Source organism: Parasteatoda tepidariorum, chromosome 2 (genome assembly GCF_043381705.1).
Source record: "Parasteatoda tepidariorum isolate YZ-2023 chromosome 2, CAS_Ptep_4.0, whole genome shotgun sequence".
NCBI lineage: Eukaryota > Metazoa > Arthropoda > Arachnida > Araneae > Theridiidae > Parasteatoda > Parasteatoda tepidariorum.
The window spans coordinates 95979442-96000386 of NC_092205.1; the positions used below are offsets into that span (position 1 = coordinate 95979442).

General features: G+C 31.7%; 1 protein-coding gene across 1 annotated transcript in view; it reads right to left on the minus strand.

Annotated features, from left to right (window-relative positions):
- Positions 1-412: 412 nt before the first annotated feature.
- The window catches only part of LOC107444876 (uncharacterized), a 53527-nt gene continuing 32994 nt past the window's right edge, over positions 413-20945 (minus strand). Inside the window, exon 2 of the mRNA XM_016059124.4 lies at positions 413-5061. Within this exon, the coding sequence (XP_015914610.1) occupies positions 3294-5061 (1768 nt within the window). The 3' untranslated portion in view covers positions 413-3293. The remainder of the gene's footprint in view (positions 5062-20945) is intronic.

Genomic DNA, 20945 nt, shown 5'->3' on the forward strand with positions numbered 1-20945 from the left:
ATGATATTTTTATTGAAACTTTAAATTTTTTGATAAAAATTGTTGTCAAAAACTTTTTTTTGCAAAATTAATTCATATAATATTATGGGTTTCTGTATATTTTTTGCATATTTTAATGTGGGAAGTAATAGGATTCAGAAAAGTATGGAATGTAAAGTTTAAATTGGCTTTTCATATAAGATTAGTAATTTTGTAGAGTGATTTCGCAGGCATTAGGTTTTAACTCTAATAAGAAGATACATATTGTTTTCTGTTAGTTTACAAATATTTTTCCGATGTGCTTATATGTGTGATGATAAATCAGATAATTTTTTGATAGAACAATAATACACCACAGAAATTTTTAATCCAACATTTCAATTGAAATGTTACAAAAAATGCACCTAATCGAAAATAAAAAAAGAATGCCAAGAAGTGTTATAAAATTTATTTCTATGAGTAAAATAACGAAAGTTTAAATTTTCACATTGAATAAACTAGATGATATGGAAGACCATTGATTTACAAGTTTTTAATAAAAATATAATCTAACAACAACAAAACATCTAACAAATTTTTAAGTAAATTCTTTCAGTATAAAAGGAATATAGCAGCTGATTGGAAAAAATAAATGAAAATAAAAATTCAATGAATTCTTGGTAGTTGTATGCACAGCTCATAAACAAAAAGAACTTCTTCTAAATTGACACGCTTCGATATACACGTTTTAAAACTTTCAAATATTCAAAAGTTGTCCAAAACTCTTTTTTTGTGTGTGCATGCAATTCACTTAAGTAACACTACACTCTAGAAAAATAACTTACTCTCTCAAAAAAATAATAATTTTCATTTTTTCCCCCAACAAATTTTGTTTAATACATTTGTTTCAAATTAGCGTTTCACGTGTGTTTGAATTGGATGAATTAAAGACTGATAATCATCAAGAATTCGAGAAATGGGTGTATTTATAAAATTAAAAATGCTTAGTGAATTTTGCAAAAATTCCAAATCTGGTTCTCTTTATCTACAAAAATTCTCGATATTTAATAATCAGAATTAGGAAAACTAAAAAACTCTGATCAACAGAAATTGGCGATCGATTCTTGGCGATTTTCTTTTCTTCCGTTGCAAAATCATATTTATTTTAGTTTTACGGTGCAGTGACAGGCAAGAACAAGTTAGCCAGGCAAGCCCCGCACAATTATTCAGTTTCTTAAAATATAATGCTGGTGCTCTGACATGAAAAGGTACAGTACCAATACTTTCTATTGTGTGGAAAATTTACATTTTAAAAACTGCTAAAATTGTCTCCGTTAACTTGAAAAACTTTGCCAAATGGAGCAACTTTGCCAGTTTTTTAAAAAAATACAGTTTTGGTGCCTTCACAGAGTTCTCACCCAAGTAATTGAGAAGACTCTTGTATGTCAAAAATCATATTTTAAAAACTAATAAAGTTGTTCTAGTTTACTTAGTTGATTTTATATATGAGCACACTTGTTGCAGAATGAGCTTATTTTGCCTGCAGTAATTTGTTTATATAAAGGAATCCAAGAGCTAATTTAAGTAGTATTATTTAGTGTAATGGCAACTTGTACAAAAGTCTCAATAGGCAAAATATCGACAAATCATCTTTTTCAGAAATATGCAGTAGTACTTCTGAAAAAATTTAAAATTGAATAATTTATTCATATCCAATTTTAAATTGATTACTTGTCAATGAGTGTTGATTTTTTTCTATTGAGACTTTTCATAAATATGATATTCATTCTCTATATTTTTAAAGAATTCTAGTGAAATTTAATTTTCATAATACAGTGAAACTTCCAGGAAAGACCACCTCTCTTTAGCGACCACCTCTACTTACGACCACCTCTAATTTATGAACACTTATGAGAGACACGGAATTTTTTCCATAGACTTTGTGTTGAAGAAAATCTTTAGGAGAGATCATTAAAACCTCTCGCAGCGACCGGGTAAACATTTGCACCAAATGCGGTAAAGGTCAAATAAGGAAACACGAAATATATCAGAACGAAAATGCAACAATACAAATGAGTAGATTAAAATGTATTCGAAAATTTTTTGTGAGGCTCTTATTTCGAGAGCCCTTTTTGAGGATACAGTTGCAGTCAGATTGCTCTAAAGACGATGCTATCAATGATTTACTTTTAGAGTTGGAAGTTATTTTAGAAAAGAAGAGTTAACTTTTGAAAAAAAAACATCTCTAACAGACCTCTTCTCATCTTTTAAATCTAATTTATTTTTATGATATAAAATTTAATGGGAAACTTAAACAAAAAACATAATTTTTTATTTATTTAAAATAACTTTAGCATTCATAATTGGAAAATTTGTTTTTACGCATAATTTTATTAGTTGAGATCATTTTTTATAGACGCTAAATTTTATTCAGTGATCCATCTTTTCATGACGTTTTCACTTCAAGAAAATGTCACTGACTAAAATTAAAATCATTTGCGTAAAATCATGTAACTTCGATAACAATTTTGGAAGTCAATGGAGGTAGACTCTAAGAACAACCAACGACCGTTTTACTGTGGAATGGAGAGTGGTCTCTCCCGAGAGGTTTCACTTAGTAATATACGGATATAGTTAAATAACTTTTTTTGATTGAAATGAGTCATAAATAAGAACCTACTGGCATTAACTACGCCGTTTCTTGAATTCAACAAATCTTGATACAAGTATTAGAAAGTTTCGAATAACTGTCAGAAAGATTTTGCATTTTTTTGTTTACCTTGTTTCGTTTTAAGTGGCGCTCTGACATGTTCACGAAAAAAACCCAATATAGAATAGGTCTGCTCTAAGAAGCATCATAAGATACGGATATAATTGCTATTTTGAAGTGCTACAAACTTTGTTTGATAGGTCACATTATTTATTATTTGTTCATTTACTCTATTGAATAAATTTTGGAATGAAAATTTGGAAGAGATGATTGCGTTTGTAAGTTTTCCCACACTGTAAACCAGCTTTATAAAACAATTCTTAACATTAATAATAAAAAAAACGACGCCATATATATGGATTGAAATATTTTAAAATAAATTAGCTTATGGAAGAAGCACTAGCTACTATAAAATTAAGGTAAAGTTTGCGTATTTTAACATTCACATTTCTGACTAATGACTTTTATGTTCAGTTCGCATATTCTCTCGTTCACAAAGTGAATCAATATTATGTACATCGTCACTGTATACACAAAAGTATCAATCATACAAAAATATTCTCTACAACATTTCGACAGTATAATTTCTTGCTTGGTAGGAAAAAAGAAGACCATTTAAAGTTTTTCAAGATCGAGATGGTCTGTTTCCAGCGACTGGTCTTGGTCTATTTCCTAAAGCGTTTCTGTTTCTAGGCTTAAATAATGCAGAAAATCGGCTTGCTTCAGTTGTGGTAGGCTCCACCGATTCTTCTTCCTCTTCCTCGCTTGTCGTCTCTTTTTCCGGCGCTACCTCTTCTTTGACAACAACTGGAGAAGTTTCCTCCGCCTCCGGTGTCGTAGTTTCTGGCACTTCCGGCTCTGGTGCACGAGATCTGGGAAATCCCGGTCTTGCAGGCCTACTTCTGGATAATAAATTTGAACTGGGTCGTCTGCTAGTCGGTCTTGATCTAACGGGCGATGCTGACGTTGAAGACGATGACGGTCTAGACGTTGAAGTAGAGCTAGTCTGAGATCTAGATCGGCTCGACTGGAATCTTCTTGGAGCTGAAGTGAAGCGGGCTCTGGCAGTGGTGGTTGACACAGTGGTCGATTCGCTAGCTGATGATGATGATGATGATGATTCGATGTTATTGCTTTCAGTTGTTCTTGTGCGTCCTCTGCTGCCTCCAACGGAGGGACGAGACCTGGACCTGTTACTGCCCTGGAAAGATCTCCTAGTTGGTGCGGCTGATGTCGAAGTTGTTGTGGTTGTAGTACTAGATGAGGCATCTCTTGCCGGTGCTCTAGTTCTTGTTGAGGAAAAGGAAGATGGACTGGCGTTAAAACGTCTTCTCCCGTTGGCGATGGGTGGACGTCGACGCGAAGACTTTTCGGTTGGCGTGATTGTTGTTGTTTCAATGGTGGTGGGCGCCTCCGGTTTGACAGTAGTCGTTACGGAATCTTCTGTTCCAGAATTTTCCTCGAATGATTTGGATTCTAAAGCTGAATCCAGCACATTGTTGGATACGTCCTCTTCATTATTTCCCACGTTGGCAAATGCGGCATTGAACGAAGTGCTCTGAGTTGTAGCGTGTGCGATAGACGACACTGGAATGGGTGTAACAGCATCAGTAGGTTTAGCCTCAGTTGTGGTTTCGGCAATTATGAAATTAGGCACTACTGGATATTTAGGCACCTCGTTCGCACCGTACCTATAAACGTTCGATATGGGCTTATGTGTCGGGGCGAAACTGTCGCCAGAACTCTTATCTAGGCTTATCACAGATTCCTTATCAATACCAGAAGCTGAACGGGCTTGAGATGAAGAGCTCGAAACATCAGAAAGATCGGAATTCAACCTGTTACCTCCAGCAATTACAGCGTCGGAATGAATAGGTTTAGAATTAGCATTATTCTTTTCTTTGGCAATTCTGTCCTCATCGTAAGATTCCAGGGAGGGAATATCATCGAAACTCAAGTTAGTATTGGGCGTTGTGTCGTTATCGTAATAGTAATAGTAGTAAACCACATATTCGTCTTTAGCTGCGTCTTTTTCTTTTGCTGGTGAAGGTGACTTAGACTGGATCTCGGACGCCGGGGCTTTGTTTATGGCCTGGACTGGGACATAAGATATGGCTTTTGAGTGAGAATCTCCAGAGACTTGATGGAGTCCAAAAGCCTGATTGTTGTTGTTTGGTTGAAGGTGCAATGGAACAGCAGGTTCTGCTTTAGAGAGATCCCCGAAGGATATTGGAGGATGATAGAAGTTCGATGGTGCAGGTGTGCTCACGAGGAATGGTGGCTGGTATGCGTTGTGCTCCAGATTCTGAGGAACCTGTCGGCGGGCACGAGGAAGAGCACCTTCTGTTAGAATCACCAGAGCAAGAGAAACGATGCAGATTATGGGAAGGCGTCTGTAATAAGAAAGAATGTTAATATATGCATGACAAAAAAGAAATTCAATAATTATTCATTTTTATGCAAGGATACCCATTTAAAATGATAACATATGTTACAGTCAGTGGTCGGAAGTAGCGCGCTACAAGTAGCGAAACTACTGTAGTCGCTACTTTTTCCGTTGTTTGTAGTTGTAGTGCTCTACTTTTTAAAAGAAGTGTAGTCAATAGTGCGATGTTAAAAATAGTAAGTAACTTGTAGCGATTTCTGGCAACTATTTTAACGTTAGTTCAATAAAGAAACAAAGTTCAAACGCAAAAAAAAAATCTCGAATCTGATTGGCTTAAATCCTTTGGGGGGGGGGGACGTCACAGTGCGCAATGATAATGCCTCTGTGGCCAAGCGTTGATGAGATCTACGTCTGATGCTCGGAAAAATCGGTGCGAAATCAGTCGAGTTGTTCCCGAGAAATCGAATTTTAAATCTCTGACTTTTTTAAAATTTGATTTCTCAGGAACTCTTAATTACGTTTATGTGTGTGATTTCTTAATTTAAAATATTGTCCTAATTAATTAGCATCAACGCGGTTTTCTCCTCAAATCATTAAGATTGAGTCCCAGAACGTGAAGATCCGATCATTATATCAATCGTTATTCAGGGTGATCAGTTTTTTGTTTTTCGCACTGTACTTAATTTTTTGGAGGCTCTAAAAATTGTGAGGTGTACAAATTTTTACAGCATTTTAAACAACGTAATTTTATTATGCAAAATACGAAATTTGAGCAAATTGGTCAAATAATTCCTGAGAAATTGAATTTTAAAAAAAGTAATATATTCAAAATTCGATTTCCTGATCTAAATTGATGTAAAAATTTGCATATCTTATAAATATAAAAACGATATAGATACCCTCATGGAAACGGAAGTGAGTTCACGAAAACGTAATAATGGTTATAGTAAAAGAATTTAGTTTTTACGTTTCAAAATATAATATAATGTATCTTACTTCTGTATGTCTCCTTTGCTTTTGACATAATGATCATATAAATTCTGATTATTTCATTTGCTGTTTAAATTTTTAAATATATTTCCTGCCTTATTTGAGAATATTTGCGAAATTTATACGAAACATGGTTTTATCGTCACTCGCTGTAACTCGTTAACCCCTGAACCAGTTTTCACAGTTTCTTTCGGACGGCATCGTAACCAGTGCCCGCTCACTAGCCGCTTACCGAAACAAAATAGTCTAGTATATTTCTTTTTAAGTCTGAGGGAAGTATATTTAGCACGAACTTTATTAGTTTTAAATCTCGATGGGAATCTATTTTACCACCAACAATTTAAGAGGCTACCTGCTAATAAGTAATGCTAATAAAAATACTAAAAACAACCAATGAAGAAGGCTTTGTTTACATAAATGTGGGTTACAGATTATGGGACGATACGGAGAAGCTATTTTCCCTATTGCGTTAAGCGTTCGTTAATTTGACTATTTCTCATCGAGTTTATTTGTGGTTATAAAATCAGAATTTATAAATTTGGTTATTTATAAGCACAGAAGTTCAAGCTTGTGGCATATTCCTTACAGTAGCAAAAATTGTGCACAATCCTCAGGCCACTTTCCAAACAAAATCAAATTACGAGTACTTTTAGGTAATAAGTTGGATATATTTTTTTTTATAAATCAATCTCAATTTTAAAAGTATTTTAATATAGCACATATACAGACCAATACTGCCAACCATATGAGCAATAGTCGGACTGCAAACTTATACATCCCAAAGCAGTTATAGGCACAAAATTTATAATAAATATCTGTATTTCTTTTCTATATTAAAATACACAGGATTTTCTATAGGTGCCCATAAAGAGCATGTACCCGCTCCCCACTCCTAACTGGAAATCTAAATAATATAAAATATTATGGTTTGCTGTAACTGTTATTAATTTATTAAAAAAAAAGAACAATTATAAATAATGCGTGCTGTTATGAATCTATTTCGATTCATAGAATGGAAGCAAAATTTTCTTTTTTCAATTTAATGCTATAAATTTTTTTTTTATTTAGAAGATGCAACAAAAAAATACTTAATAAAAATTAACTAGATAATTAAAATAATTAACTTACAAAATTATAGAATACTCACTGCTTCTTCTTTTGTGTTCATAACATTTTTGATTAAAATAATAAGATGTTGAAACAGAATAATTTTTTTTGTTATAAAATTTTAACGTTGTAAATACATATAAATGTAAATTTTTAATCGAATTTTGTTAGTTCCATAGGTTTCAGATAAATTATTGAAATTATTATTGAAAATTTATGATGCCCAAGTGTAAAGTTACTTTTCAGAAGGAATAATAATTATACGCTATTTTTGAAATATTTTATGAATATTTTCACTTGTTGCATGCTGCCCCTGAGAAAATTACTGCGGAGTGCTTTTGCGGACTTATCAGGTAAAAAGAACTTACCCTTATTCATTTTTTCTGAGAAAAGAATTAAATTTAGATAAAAAGATTGTGCAGATTGTAAATAATATAGTGCGGATGTGTGTTTTCTATAAAATAAGTAAATTATTAAGAATTTGACACCGATGATTGGCATTGCTATTAATGCTCACGTGCTTCTTGTTTTGTTAAAAATTCTGTAATAGTTAGTAGTTTGCTGTAGAGAATGGTGGCCATGTAAACACAATTATAGAATATGCTTCATTTTTAAGTATCCAATATATTTTCAGATTTTGCTGGTATTTTTCTATTGTATTGCTTTCAAAATGTAATGATTTTTCTTTTTGATTTTTAATTGAAGGAATAATTGCTTTCAAGAAAGATTTCATAAAGTAATTTTAAAGGTAACTTAATGATTTGTGATCCTTACAAATAGCAAAAAGAGTGACTTCAGGAAATTAAACTTTTTCTTTACACTTTCAATTATTAAACAACTCTATACAATGTTAGAAACACGATCAAATCATTATTATTATAAATTATCGACAAAATTTCCATGCTGTTGCATTACCTACGTTTGTGGTTAACTTAGATATGCATGATAATTCTCGAGAATTAAAAATGTATATCGAGAATTAAAAATAGATTTCATGGTTTCTTTTAAGAATAAAAATATTCTTTTTTATTCAAAATTCACTGCTCATTAATTTTTCATGTTTATTTCAGTTGTACTTTTTTCAGATAATAGTCAAATATATAATCTGTATTTAAGAAACGATCTTGATTTACAATGATATTTACTATGATGTTAATTTATAATGATACCGTTACTAAAGGCATCACAAAGACGCAGAATTACCTTTCATTAGTTTTTATATATATAGGTATTAGTGACATTTTATTCCGTATAGTTTACACAAAAAAAGTTTTATTACTTTAAAATTGCTTTTTTTAATATTACAAACGGTTTATTTTCAAATTCTTTTTCTTTCAAAACAGCAGATCGTCTGCCATTTTTCAATCAAATTGTGAGACATTGCCATCGGTAAGAAACAAATTCCGCTGTCTGTGCGAGGTTAAGTTAGAGATTTTTATTTTTACGCAAATATATGCAACTTTGTACATTTTTCTACACCCCATCGTGATTTCAAATTTTCTCGCATTTTTGAACAGCAAAATAAATTGCGACAAAAAGAAAAAAAGCCAATCAAAAAATTTCGAGCTCACAAAAAAAAAAAAAAAAANAAAAAAAAAAAAAAAAAAAACTTTAAATTAGAATTTTGAAAAATGCTTATATTGAGCTCATAATCGGCAATTTTCAACTCGTCACATTTCAAATCTGAAATTGCATTTCTGTGGTCTGTAAAACGGCACGCATAGTATTTATTACTACAAGTTTAACACTTTATAATTCTTGAACTATTTATCAAATGTCAACTTTTTATTTTATACTACTGCCTGTACATTTTTATGCATCTCATCATAATTTCAAGTTCTTAAGTCATCTTTTTAAGCAGCAAAACAAATTGTAACTTAAAGTTGAACATATAAATAGCGGCAGCAGTCAGTGACTCTTACGATTTTTTAACCATAAAATCTTACAAAACTGTTACAATTCATTTCTGAATGGCTATTTCGAAAATTAAGAATTGGCATTCTAGATATTCTAGATTTTATATTTATTTTTAGCGAACCTAGATATTAGATTTGCACAGAATTTATTACTACGCAAACTTAGATATTAGACTCGCATACTATTTATTACTACAAGTTTAACACTTTATAATTCTCGAACTAATTATCAAATGTCAATTTTTTATTCCATCGTACTCCCTGTACATTTTTAGATACATTCAAGTTTCTAAGTCATCTTTATAAGTTGTGAAACAAACTGTAACTTATAGTTGAACATAAAAAAACAGCGACAGTTGTGACTCTTACTATTTTTTAACCGTAAAATCTTACAGAACTGTTACAACAATTATTAAGAATTACTTCAAGATGCTACAATAAGTATTAAGAATTGACATTCTAGTGAGTCTAGATTTTAGATTTATTTTTATCGAACCTAGATATTAGATTCTCATACTATTTATTACTAAGCAAAATTAGATATTAGATTCGGAAACTATTTATTACTACGCAAACTTACATATTAGATTCGCATACTATTAATTACTACGCAAGCTTAGACATTAGATTCGCATAGTATTTATTTTACTATAAGTTTAACACTTTATAATTCTCAAACCAATTATCAAAAGTCAATTTATTATTCCACTGTACGTTTTTATAAGCATTCAAATTCCTAAGTCATCTTTATAAGTAGCGAAACAAATTGTAAGTTGAAAAGTTGAATAGATAAAAACAGCGGCAGCAGTCAGTGACTCTTACGATTTTTAAACCGGAAAATCTTACAAATCTGTCAAAACAATTCATTTTTGAATGCCTATTTCGAAATTTAAGAATTGACATTCTAGCGAATTCTATAGCATTTTAAATTTAGGGAATTACTGTCGGAATTAGTGTTCGTTACGGGGAAATAACCGGAGTAATAGTGTTTGAGTGAAAGTGAAGGTTGTGATTCAATGTCATTTGGAATCTCAATTCTAAAATTGAATGGTGGGAATGATTATAACGACCTTAAATGAGTGCTGTTGACTCCCTTGAGGTATTTTTGTCAGTTCGACGTTCTGGTTACACCGCATTTTCTCTTTCTTCAAGTGAAAAATATTTTGTCGAAAGTGAGCGGGAACAAATGTAGGTCACAAATATTCTTATCAAAGGAGGAAGCTATGAATAATGGAGAACGGCGCATATTTCACTTTACCATTTCCTTTTTTAACAGTTTTTTACATTAGAACCTCGATATAACGAATACGGTTACAGGTTTCCAAATTGCCATCAGAATGCCAATAATAATGACGCAATACTGTGTGGTAATAACAAGTTAATTACTAGCTTTCCCGCTTTCACGGCAATATTTTCTGAAGGTAATATTAAACGAATATTTGACGAAAACGAGCAAAATGGTAGAAATTTTTGTTTCAATAAAGAAAAGTGAAAAATTTAACATCAGTTCGCGTTACAATCTTAACTATTTATTAAAAATTATTAACAATCTTAACAGTTTAACATTTATAAGCACACATGTGTTGGCGATCACCAGCTTGGTTGTATTCCTAATTATTGCAAATTTCAAACTTTTACAAGAAGTACTTTTGTAACAAACGAGTACTTTTAGAAATACTGCTGTACACCTCAAAAGAATGCTCTTTACGTTGCTACCATGTCCCCTCACTTCCTGTCTTGACAAATTATTCAACATCATCAAAGAGATAAAAAGCTACACTATTATACTAGAGTCTTTTTTAGTACTATTTTAATTTTAAAATTGTGTATTAGCTTATTACAAGCTTACTGTAACGACAATTTTTCTCTAAGAAAACAGACATCTTGCACTCTAAGATAGGTTGAACTCCGACCCACCCCAGGGGGGTGTACGGAGATAAAAAGTTAAATTATTACATTAAAAAATTACTCTAAAAACTAAAAAATACAGTAAAATTTTACCAAATGACAGTGGTGGTGATCAGATAAAAGTGAATTAACTGAAAATTTTGACAATTAAAAACATGTTTTAAAAGCAATGAAAGCTAAAAACGGCGGTGTAAAAGTCGAGAATTAAATGATTATAATAATAAGGAAACAAGAGAAGAAAATAAAATCTCAAAGCTAAAATCAATGAGAGCTAAAAGTCCTAAGTGTAAATGTCTAAAAGTAAAAGTCTGAATAGAAGTCGATGAAGTCTAAAAAATCACAAGTATATAAAATTTCAAAATGTAAGGCTAAAAGTTGATCAGTATAAAATAACGATGAAATGTTCTATTGTGGGTTCATGACTGGAGTCAGTTGATCTGGGGCTAAAATGTCCTCGAGGGTTTGTTCTACAATTTGAATCACAATTTTCCTGCAGGCCAATATAGCAGAGAATTGGTATTCCTCTTCGTAGTTATTCATGTGGGTTCCCACAAAGTGGCCGGAATCTTGGATAGTGCTTAATTAGATGTTTAATGTCCTGTCTCACTCCACAGTAATTGCATGAAGCTGATTTCCTAAAATATTTTTGTTGATAGGTCCCGAACACTCCATGGCCAGTAAGGAGCTGGTTTAAGTAAAAATTGGCCTGCAGGAGCTTTATGCTAGGGTCTTTAAAGAATTTATAGGTTTGTCTTCCCTTGTCACTAGACCTCCAGTCATCTCTCCAGCGGTTAAAAGTGATTTTCTTAATATAAGATTTAATTTGACATTTTTCACCCGGGGTCTCAAAATCAATCTGGCCAAGCTTGGTGGCTTCCTTAGCAACCCAGTCGGCCTCTTCATTCCCTTCAAGTGTGCCTTAATCCAATTAATATTATAGTTACTACTCCACGTGACTTTGGTGTCTTCTATAAGTTTGAGGTGTCTACGTGGGTCCTCCAGGCTCATCTTGCACTCTAAGAAAAAGACAACCGATACCCACCCATGTGACCTATGACGTAAGCGCCAGCTAATTCTTATCAGCAAAATGGCGTATTAAAGTTGAGCAAAGTTTCTCGACATAACTTAGCAGGTTAAATTAACGTTAAGATAATTAAATGCAGACGCGTATCGCACATCGAATTTGTAATTCTTTTTCGTCTACTTCTTTTAATTAACTTATATTTATTATTTGTTTATGTGTTTTATTGTAACCGTGATATAATTTTAGTTTTGTGTACCTGGCAACTTCGATGCATAATAAGTTTGTTTATGCTCTACATGGCTTCGTGTCTGTCTTTGTGTAAATATATAGTGATGGAGTTTAAATCTTTGTGAAAGAATCTTTGCGAAAGAATATAGAGTTACTTAAGAGAATTGGTACTTGACAGGCTTGACTTACACGAAATAGAATGGAAAGAACAGTTGCCAACGTAAGCAAATACCACTTTGCAAAAACCAATCAGGATCGAGATACCCACACTACGTCACTTGCGGGTATCTCATTGACGTCATAACGGGCTTCTACACTATTTTAAAACTTTAATGAAAATAAACATGTTCTGATTATTATGGAACAGTCAAAAGAGGGGTTGACAAAATCATGTCAAGATTTCAAAGAAGATACTGCTATGGCGACGGTTGTGATAAAGATCGCAAGCTTATTGAAAAATCCAACTCATTGCAAAATGTCGCCTCCAAATTTGCAATCCACCAGGCTAATTGGAAATCTAGCCAGTACCCTCTAAACAGTCTGACTATTTTTTAGACTTATTGAGATAAACCAACTCATCTTTAAGCTATTTACTCATTGTTCAATTAGTCTAATTCATTTTAAGCCGTTTGCAATAAACCTGAAGTCAAGAAAGCTTATTGCAACGAAGAGTGAAGCAAAGTCTTATTAAAAATAATTCAGACCAAAATAAAGCAGTTAAATAAACTCTGACTTATTTCTGCTTGCAAAATAAAGATTAAATAACGTTTCGGAACAGTTATTTACAAGGAAACAAGTTCCATGAAATGTTCGTATGGAAAAACACAATAATATAATAAAGAGAAAACGGAAAAAAGTTTGAAGAGCAACGATATTTGAACAGTTGTCATTAAATAGTTGAGTCATTTTCATGTTCAACATTTTATGCACAGAAAAAAAAGAAGAAAAAAAACAATTTATAAACTTTTGATCTTCTAATTATGTTTTCGCATAGTCATATTTTAATAAGCAAATAATAATAAATTTTGAGGATGATTTACTAAATTTTTCTATTTAACGTCAATACTAGGCTCGTTACAATAAGCCTAAGCAAAATCAGGAAGACTGATTAAATATTCGCACATTTTCTTATTTCCCAGAACACGTATGGGCTGATTGTAATAAGCCTAAAAAAACTATCAAGTTGAATTAAAAAGTCTGCAAATTTTACAGTTAGCCTGGTGGTTGTAAAATGGTAGTGAAAATTTTAAGGGTTTTCAAATTCGCCTACGACGTAACAAAAACGATTTGGACTGTGAATCTTTTCCTTAGTAAATAGAGCAGTCATCGTAATTTTGATACTCTACAGAGGGGATGGCTCCCCTTCTTTGGCAACCCGATTACTTGCGCGTGAAGTCGAGCATTTTACGGTAGAACAGTTTAATGAGGACTGATATCGCGCTACCTCGGACCCTATGCAGTTTGAGCTAAGTGGTCACCCACCAGCTTACTGACAGCAACCAGTGATGCTTGACTTGGATCCATGGATCCAAGTCAAGCATCACTTGGATCCGTGTCTTAACTCCTGGATCAAGTATTGGGAGAAATTTGCCTTCATGGAGAACTTTTTGATGGAACTAACCCTAACACGAGAACATCCCACGTTAGCCTGGCGACAAAGGGACTCTAACCCCTGATCCGTCTACCACTGAGGATATTTCACGTCAGCTCAGTGGCCGGTGCAATCCGGATGTGGATTCCTATCGACCAGCCATTGCTGGGATTCGAACCAGGTTCACCTCATTGGAAGGCGAGCGTTCTAACCCCTGAGCCATCGCGGCTCCATGATCCGGTTTAGATCAAATTTACGATCTGCATATGGAGGGATGGTGTGTGAATGTGCCCTCCCTGTGAAACGGTGTGCTACGTATGCATGTTGTCACCAAATTATCCTAAGGGATGTTTCTCAGACAGTCGCCAATAGCCTATTGTGCAACTCTAATGCGTCATAAATAAAAATGTAAATGGTGCTCAAAAAATGGTGTTGCCCTGTTTTTTCAGAAGCTTATTTACATATTATGTATATTACCCAAAGGATTATACGTTACCCAAAAGATTATACTTTATACCAAAGGCTTATATGTTACCCAAAGGATTATACGTTATGTTTACTAAACGCTCCTTCGGCGTGAAGTGATGGGGATCGTAGGTTCGATCCTGGAGGCAAATTTTATAACTGGCTTGTATACGTAAGAAGGTGAAACGTTGTATTTACTATAACTAAGCTCATCGTGAAGTGGTATAGAAGTTTGGAAAGGGAGTTCCAGTTGAGGTGTCGTTTATATCATCCGAATGAGGTTAAAAACTACGGCGTAAAAAAAAAATAATAAAAATAAAAAAAAACAAGAGGGTTTTAAAGTACAGGGCTATGTGCTTAGCTATGGTTCAGTAGGGTGTCTACGTTTTAGAATTCTAATTTCCTGCATTTCTCCAAAATTTGGTGAAAAAGGGGCCGGCATGGTTCACTCTGTGCTTTAAACAGACCAATATGTCAAGACGGAAGTCACTTTATAATACCTGCCAACTGAAAAGTTTATGATTAATCACTTACTTGTAACAGCCTATTGGAATACGTTTCATTTTAAAATACTGGCCAAATTTTTAGACGAGCTATAAGAAGAGTATGTGAAATCTTAATCATCAGGTGATACTACACAGCTTTATTGTTTTTACCCGGTTGAAACCGGTTTGCACTTGTTTACGTTCGTGTATCTATTGGTTAGCATTGTAATGCAATACGTCAAAAATAAATACAAATAGGAAGTATATAAAAAATCTCCTGACTAAAATTGCATTACATGTATATTTAAATATAAAAGTATTGCTTATAAACTCGTGCAAAACATGCAATTATTGAAAAACTACAGTGCGTCTGATAATTTGGATTAATTATTATAATATATGCTAATATAATACCTGATATAATAAATATTCTATATTTATATCATATATCATCTAATTTATTCAATTGTCGAAAATATATTATATATCGTCTAATTTAACCAATTGATACATTAACGTAAACAAGTGCAAACCGGTTTCAGTCACATAAAAACAATAAGGCTGTACTTGATAATTAAGATTTTACATAGAATCTTATAGTGCGTCTAATAATTTGGGCAGAGACTGTAGTTTAAACAACTGGTTATAGTTTAAACAACTGTAAACTATTCTACAATAACATCGTGGAATATTACTGAATCTGTATTAAAAGTTACTGAAAGAGCATTAGAGGTGTACTTACGGGAAAGTTACCATCTTCAGAATAGCAATATTTTCATTCACATCTACACGCATGTTTCACCGTTTAGTAATGGAAATGATTTCCTCGTTACAAACCATTGAATGTCATGAATAAATGGTACGAAGTTTAATCCCTTATTTGTTTAATCCTCAACAAGTGAACTCAACCGTCACGAAACACTAGTTTTATTTGTTTGTTTTTTTTCCAACGTTTTATTTATGCTAGAAACATTTGTTTTCACGTTTGCGTTTCTAAATATTTATTCAATAAATAATTTAACGATATGCTTTTTGAATTTGTTTTTTAAATATTCATTCAATAAATAGTTTAATGATATGCTTTTGAATTTGTTTTCCTAAATATTTATTCAATAAATAATTTAATTATATGCTACTTTTAATTAAATAGTTTGCTTAGATTTACAGAAATTTTTTTAAAATTTATTTTAATTTCTTTTTATTTAATTTTTTTTATTTGTGCATTGGAAGACGTTGAAACTTTATTTTCGATCTCAGTTGAAATTTTTTTTTATTAATTTAAAATGACATTTTTGTTTACAAAATTGAATTGAATTGAATATTTTTTTAAACGTCTGAAAAATAATTTTCTCAAGAAATAATTTCTTTAAAGCATCATTTTTAATGTAAATGTTTATCGTCACAAAATTAAGATGTTAAATTAAACATTGCGATTACTTTCCGAATAAAATTTCAATTCAATCGATAATATTTCCAAAAATAGAATCGTTCATTTCCAATTTTGAAACTAACAATGAGTTTTTTTAAGAGAATAGTTACCGTAATTATTCATTTTTAGAATGAATAGTAAAAATAATTTTGTTACCAAGCAAGTAATAAGAAAAAAATACTGCCTTTCTTGCTTTAAGAAGAAATAATAGAAATATTTCGCATTGTTAGGTTAGTTTCCGTTCTCTCCCGTACGTACGATTTGAATCAACTGCGCATGCTCACGTTTATACGTTTATATAACGTATATATAAACGTCTATATAACATCCTCACGTTTATATAACGTTAAGATACTACGCATCTTTACGTTAATGTTGACGAGATTAACGCTACAAAGACAAAGCTACAAGTACGCTGTTATAGTTGTTAAATTTGTTTTTCTGTTTAGGCCTACCTTCGAACTTAAAACATAGACATTGAATGCAAATTTGAAGAAATATATAGATGAAATTTGAAATGAATTCGTGATCGCAACGCTTGAGTACGCCATCTAGCGGAGCCTGAAAATATCAGGCATTTATTTACGAATTTTCATTTAGTTCTATCATAATCAGTGGCAGAGTCGGACGCAAATTTTCTTATTAGCAAATAAGAAGCAAAATTTCCCTAAGGAAAAGGTAGAAGAACTTGAAAAAACTAACCAGAATATTTGTAAATCTTTTTGAAACAGAACACACCAAACATTTGAGGAACAATTTCTCAATAATTTTTACCTTTCTTTATTAAAAATTTTGCCACCGATAACTTCGTGATCGCATACTGTTACAGATGAGTGTATTACGGTAAAATACATTTATTTTGTCTTCAATTCATTACAAATTAAAGTGAAGTCAACATTGTTTAGTTTATTCCAATGAATAAATGTGATTTCAGAGCGTGCAGAACTGTAATAGTTATAGAATAGTATATATTTCTGAATCTATATAATTCGGAAAACAACAATGAAGAATCATCCGAATTACTTGAAATAATATCATTTATGTTAATTATTAATAAATTTTTATCGTTTTCTTGGTAAGTATTTTTTAATTTTGAATGATAAATTTCAACTGGAATTCTGCTATTCTGTTTTTAAGTTACATATTGAAATTCATATCTAGATCTTGCAATTATAAAAGTTTATTGTGTGGTATGTAATCTTAAAGTTAAGAAGGGATAATTTATGCATATATTATTTGAGAATAAAGTTTTCAAATAAAGAACATATCATTTTCGAATTCTCCGGATTTATAAATCAGGTAAGTGTAATGATTTTTATAATAAAAAATTTACTTGTAAAACTTTTTTTTCTAATTTGATAATTTTTTTCCAATTGTTTTCTACGTCCGATTAAGAATAAAAAAAACATGGAAGTTTTTTATTTTAATTTGAGGAAAGAAACTTTTTTTTCTTCGTAAGTATTCTTTGTTTTGCGTTTTATAGTTTATAAATAATGATTGTTGTTGAAACTTAAAATTTTTTGATAAAAATTGTTGTCAAAACCTTTTTCTGCAAAATTAAATTATATAAAATTATGGGCTTATGTATACTTTTTGCATGTTTTAATGTTTGAAGTAATATGATTCATGAAACTATGGAATGTAAAGTTTAAATAGGCCTTTCATGTAATATCATTGAATTTAGTAAAATGATTTCGCAGGCATTAGGTTATAACTCTAATAAAAAGATACATACTTTTTTTATGTTTATTTACAAATTTTTTTCCGATGTGTTTTGGATGTTCCTACTCTAAAAAAAATAGATATACTATGTTGTTTTCGCTTGCATACGAAAGAATATCAAACATTTTCCTTTTTCAAATTTAATAATTCACAATAAAGAAGGAATGTTACAAGAACGCTACCTTAAAGACGTCCCCAAAGCAACTGAATGACTGTTCATATGGAAATCGCAGGAATTCGTCTCTTACAACAGCGCCCCCTATAGTAATATCAACTAATAAATTAACAACAAATCGGATATAACAAATATCTCGGACATTTATTTGTTGTTATTTTTATAAAAAAATTTTTTTGAGTGCTCCTCACACTATTGTATTAATATATTTTGCTTTGGCTTTATTGATACAATATCAGAAAGCACTCTGTTTTGCGGATATAATCGTGTGGGCTGAAGAAAAGATTATATCTTTTTTTTTCTTCCCGGTTTTATTTTTCTGGTTTTTTAAATAAAATTTCATCCTTTTTTTTTTAAATATATTATATAAACTGTTGTTTGTTATTTTTTACTTATTATCCCCCCCCCCTTTTTTTCATATTTCTATAATTTTTCTTTATTTTATTCTTCATTTTGAACTTATATATATATATATATATATTATAAAAACACAGAATTTCAAAAATAAAATGTTGCCAAAACTTGTTTCAGTTTCTTAATATACCGTAACGAAATTATTAAACTTGTAGATAAAATATTTAAAGTGCTTCAATAAGCAAATAAGTGTTACGTCTCTAAAGAATGTAGTTCGGGCACTTAACAGCTTATAGCTTCACACTTTAATCTTTAACTGAAATCAGATTAATGTTTAGTTACTCGGAGAATTCGTTTCTAATTAGAGATTGCCCATTATTTATTGATCGGCGGATGCTTGCATAAAAATATAAATCTTTTAAGAGCACATTTTACAATTTTCATTATCATGTGAAGCGGATTACACTATTCAGTGAAGTACAAAATTGTTGCGGTAAGTACATAATCAGTCACGTGTGTTGAAGTTATTACATCTATTAAATATAAGTATTCTATGAGCAAGAAATGCGAGCACGAGTTGCGATACAATTCGAATGAAACAGAGAAAGGCGGAAGACGGAGGTTAGGGAACACTTAGTACATTAAATTAGATTTTACAGTACATTAGTAATACAGTAATAATTATGCTCTATAATAAGTGCAATTTTTGTAACTTAGTACACATTATTCGTAATGAGATATATAAAAGGGGGAGGGTTGCAAATAAACGCTTTGGGAGAAGAGCCTGATTTATCAGAAAGGCTTGATAGGCCTAGGGCCCCTTCATTTTCAGCCCCCTCCCTTAAATGGTACAAAGAATTTCTCTTCGTGCTTTTTCTTAAGAATTGTTAATTAGAATTATGAGTTAACCCTTTGGCTACAAACGGGACTCATTTGTCCCAACAAATGTTTAAAAATTACTAATGGACATATGTATCCCACCATTAAGTACGGTCGGGACCTATATGTCCCAGCCTCTAAATTGATAACCGCTTGGCAGAAAAATCCCAAATACTAAATTCGCCTTATTTGTGACCTATTTTGTCCTTTTGAATTATAAACGGGACAAAAAATCATTTTTTAAAATTCGTAGTCAAAGGGTTAACAAAGATTGAAATAAATATAAGCTAAAATTTACAAATATATCGTTATTTATATGTGTCATAAATAATTTGAAATCACTTCATAATTAAAGAATAGATAAGTTTAAGTAACGGCTAGGAGCCCCCTGACAGTTTTGTGCCAAGGGTCCCCCCATTTCTAGATCTGTCCCTGATAGGGACCGCTTAAGTATTATATAGCTATACTTTTGGCAATTTCAGACTCCCCCCCCCCTTGATAGCAAAAATAAGCAAATCACAAATCCTCTCATATGACGTAATAAAGTCGCAATATCCCCGCCTAATTTTTGTTTGAACTTACTTGATTGTTTTTGCTACTTTTAATCTAGTTAGTCTTCTTAGTTTAGTTCTACCCCTAGGTTTGCTTACTTTAGAAATAAATTTAAATAAAAGTGGCAATTTTGCCTAAAGCAAATTCGTGTTTTAAAACCTTTTATAAAATTATAAAATTTTAAGCTGAATAATCTATAGGAATCATTTGTGTTTTGACCAAATCTAGACCAATGAAAATTTTCGAAGAAGTTTTTTTTCCAAATTTCTCTTTCTCTGAATTCAACTCTTATTCCATATTTAAAATTTTCAGCGAGTAGCGTTTCTGTTTTTTTGGCTTTTAAGGAAATTTTTATAATAAGGACTTATTAATGTATTTCACGTAAGCATTGCTTACGCTCCTTCTCCCCGTCGTCAGAAAAAATTAGCAAATTCCTACCGTTGCGTGCTTACATAATATTTGAATGTTCTCTTTTATGTGTTCCAAACTTATCACAGAAAAATTTAATTATCAAATTGTATTGTGATGCAACAGCATATTTCCTAGCCTTTAAAATATCTTTAATTCCTTAAATCCTTTAATCATTTTTTTTAAATCATTCTTAATCGAATTTTAATTAAAATAAACCAATTATTTCATTTTTATAACATTTCATAAAAAAGCTAATATAAATATTTAATTCTTTCCTCAACAATCAACGTAACCGCCTAACTTTTTACTTCAATACAAATGTAAAACTCATTAACTCGCTGTCGCAACTAAATAGAAAACAAAATCTATTTATAACTCTATTTATCTATTTGTATATTTATTTATAACTTTATTTCTTACCACGAAAATGCTTCAGTGACATGGTGATACTAATTCTCACCAGGGCTAAAGAGAATAGAAGGGCTGGTTCACTCCTTTGAAGTATCTCTTGCCGCGCCGATCCTCCGACGTCACTCTAGTGACGTCACTTTGGCGCAAAGCTCGCACTTTTACTTCAAGAACGGAGCGTTTGGCCTTACTAGCTCTAACTAATATTGGATCATTTCTTTTTGCGAGATATTCTAAGACATTTGTT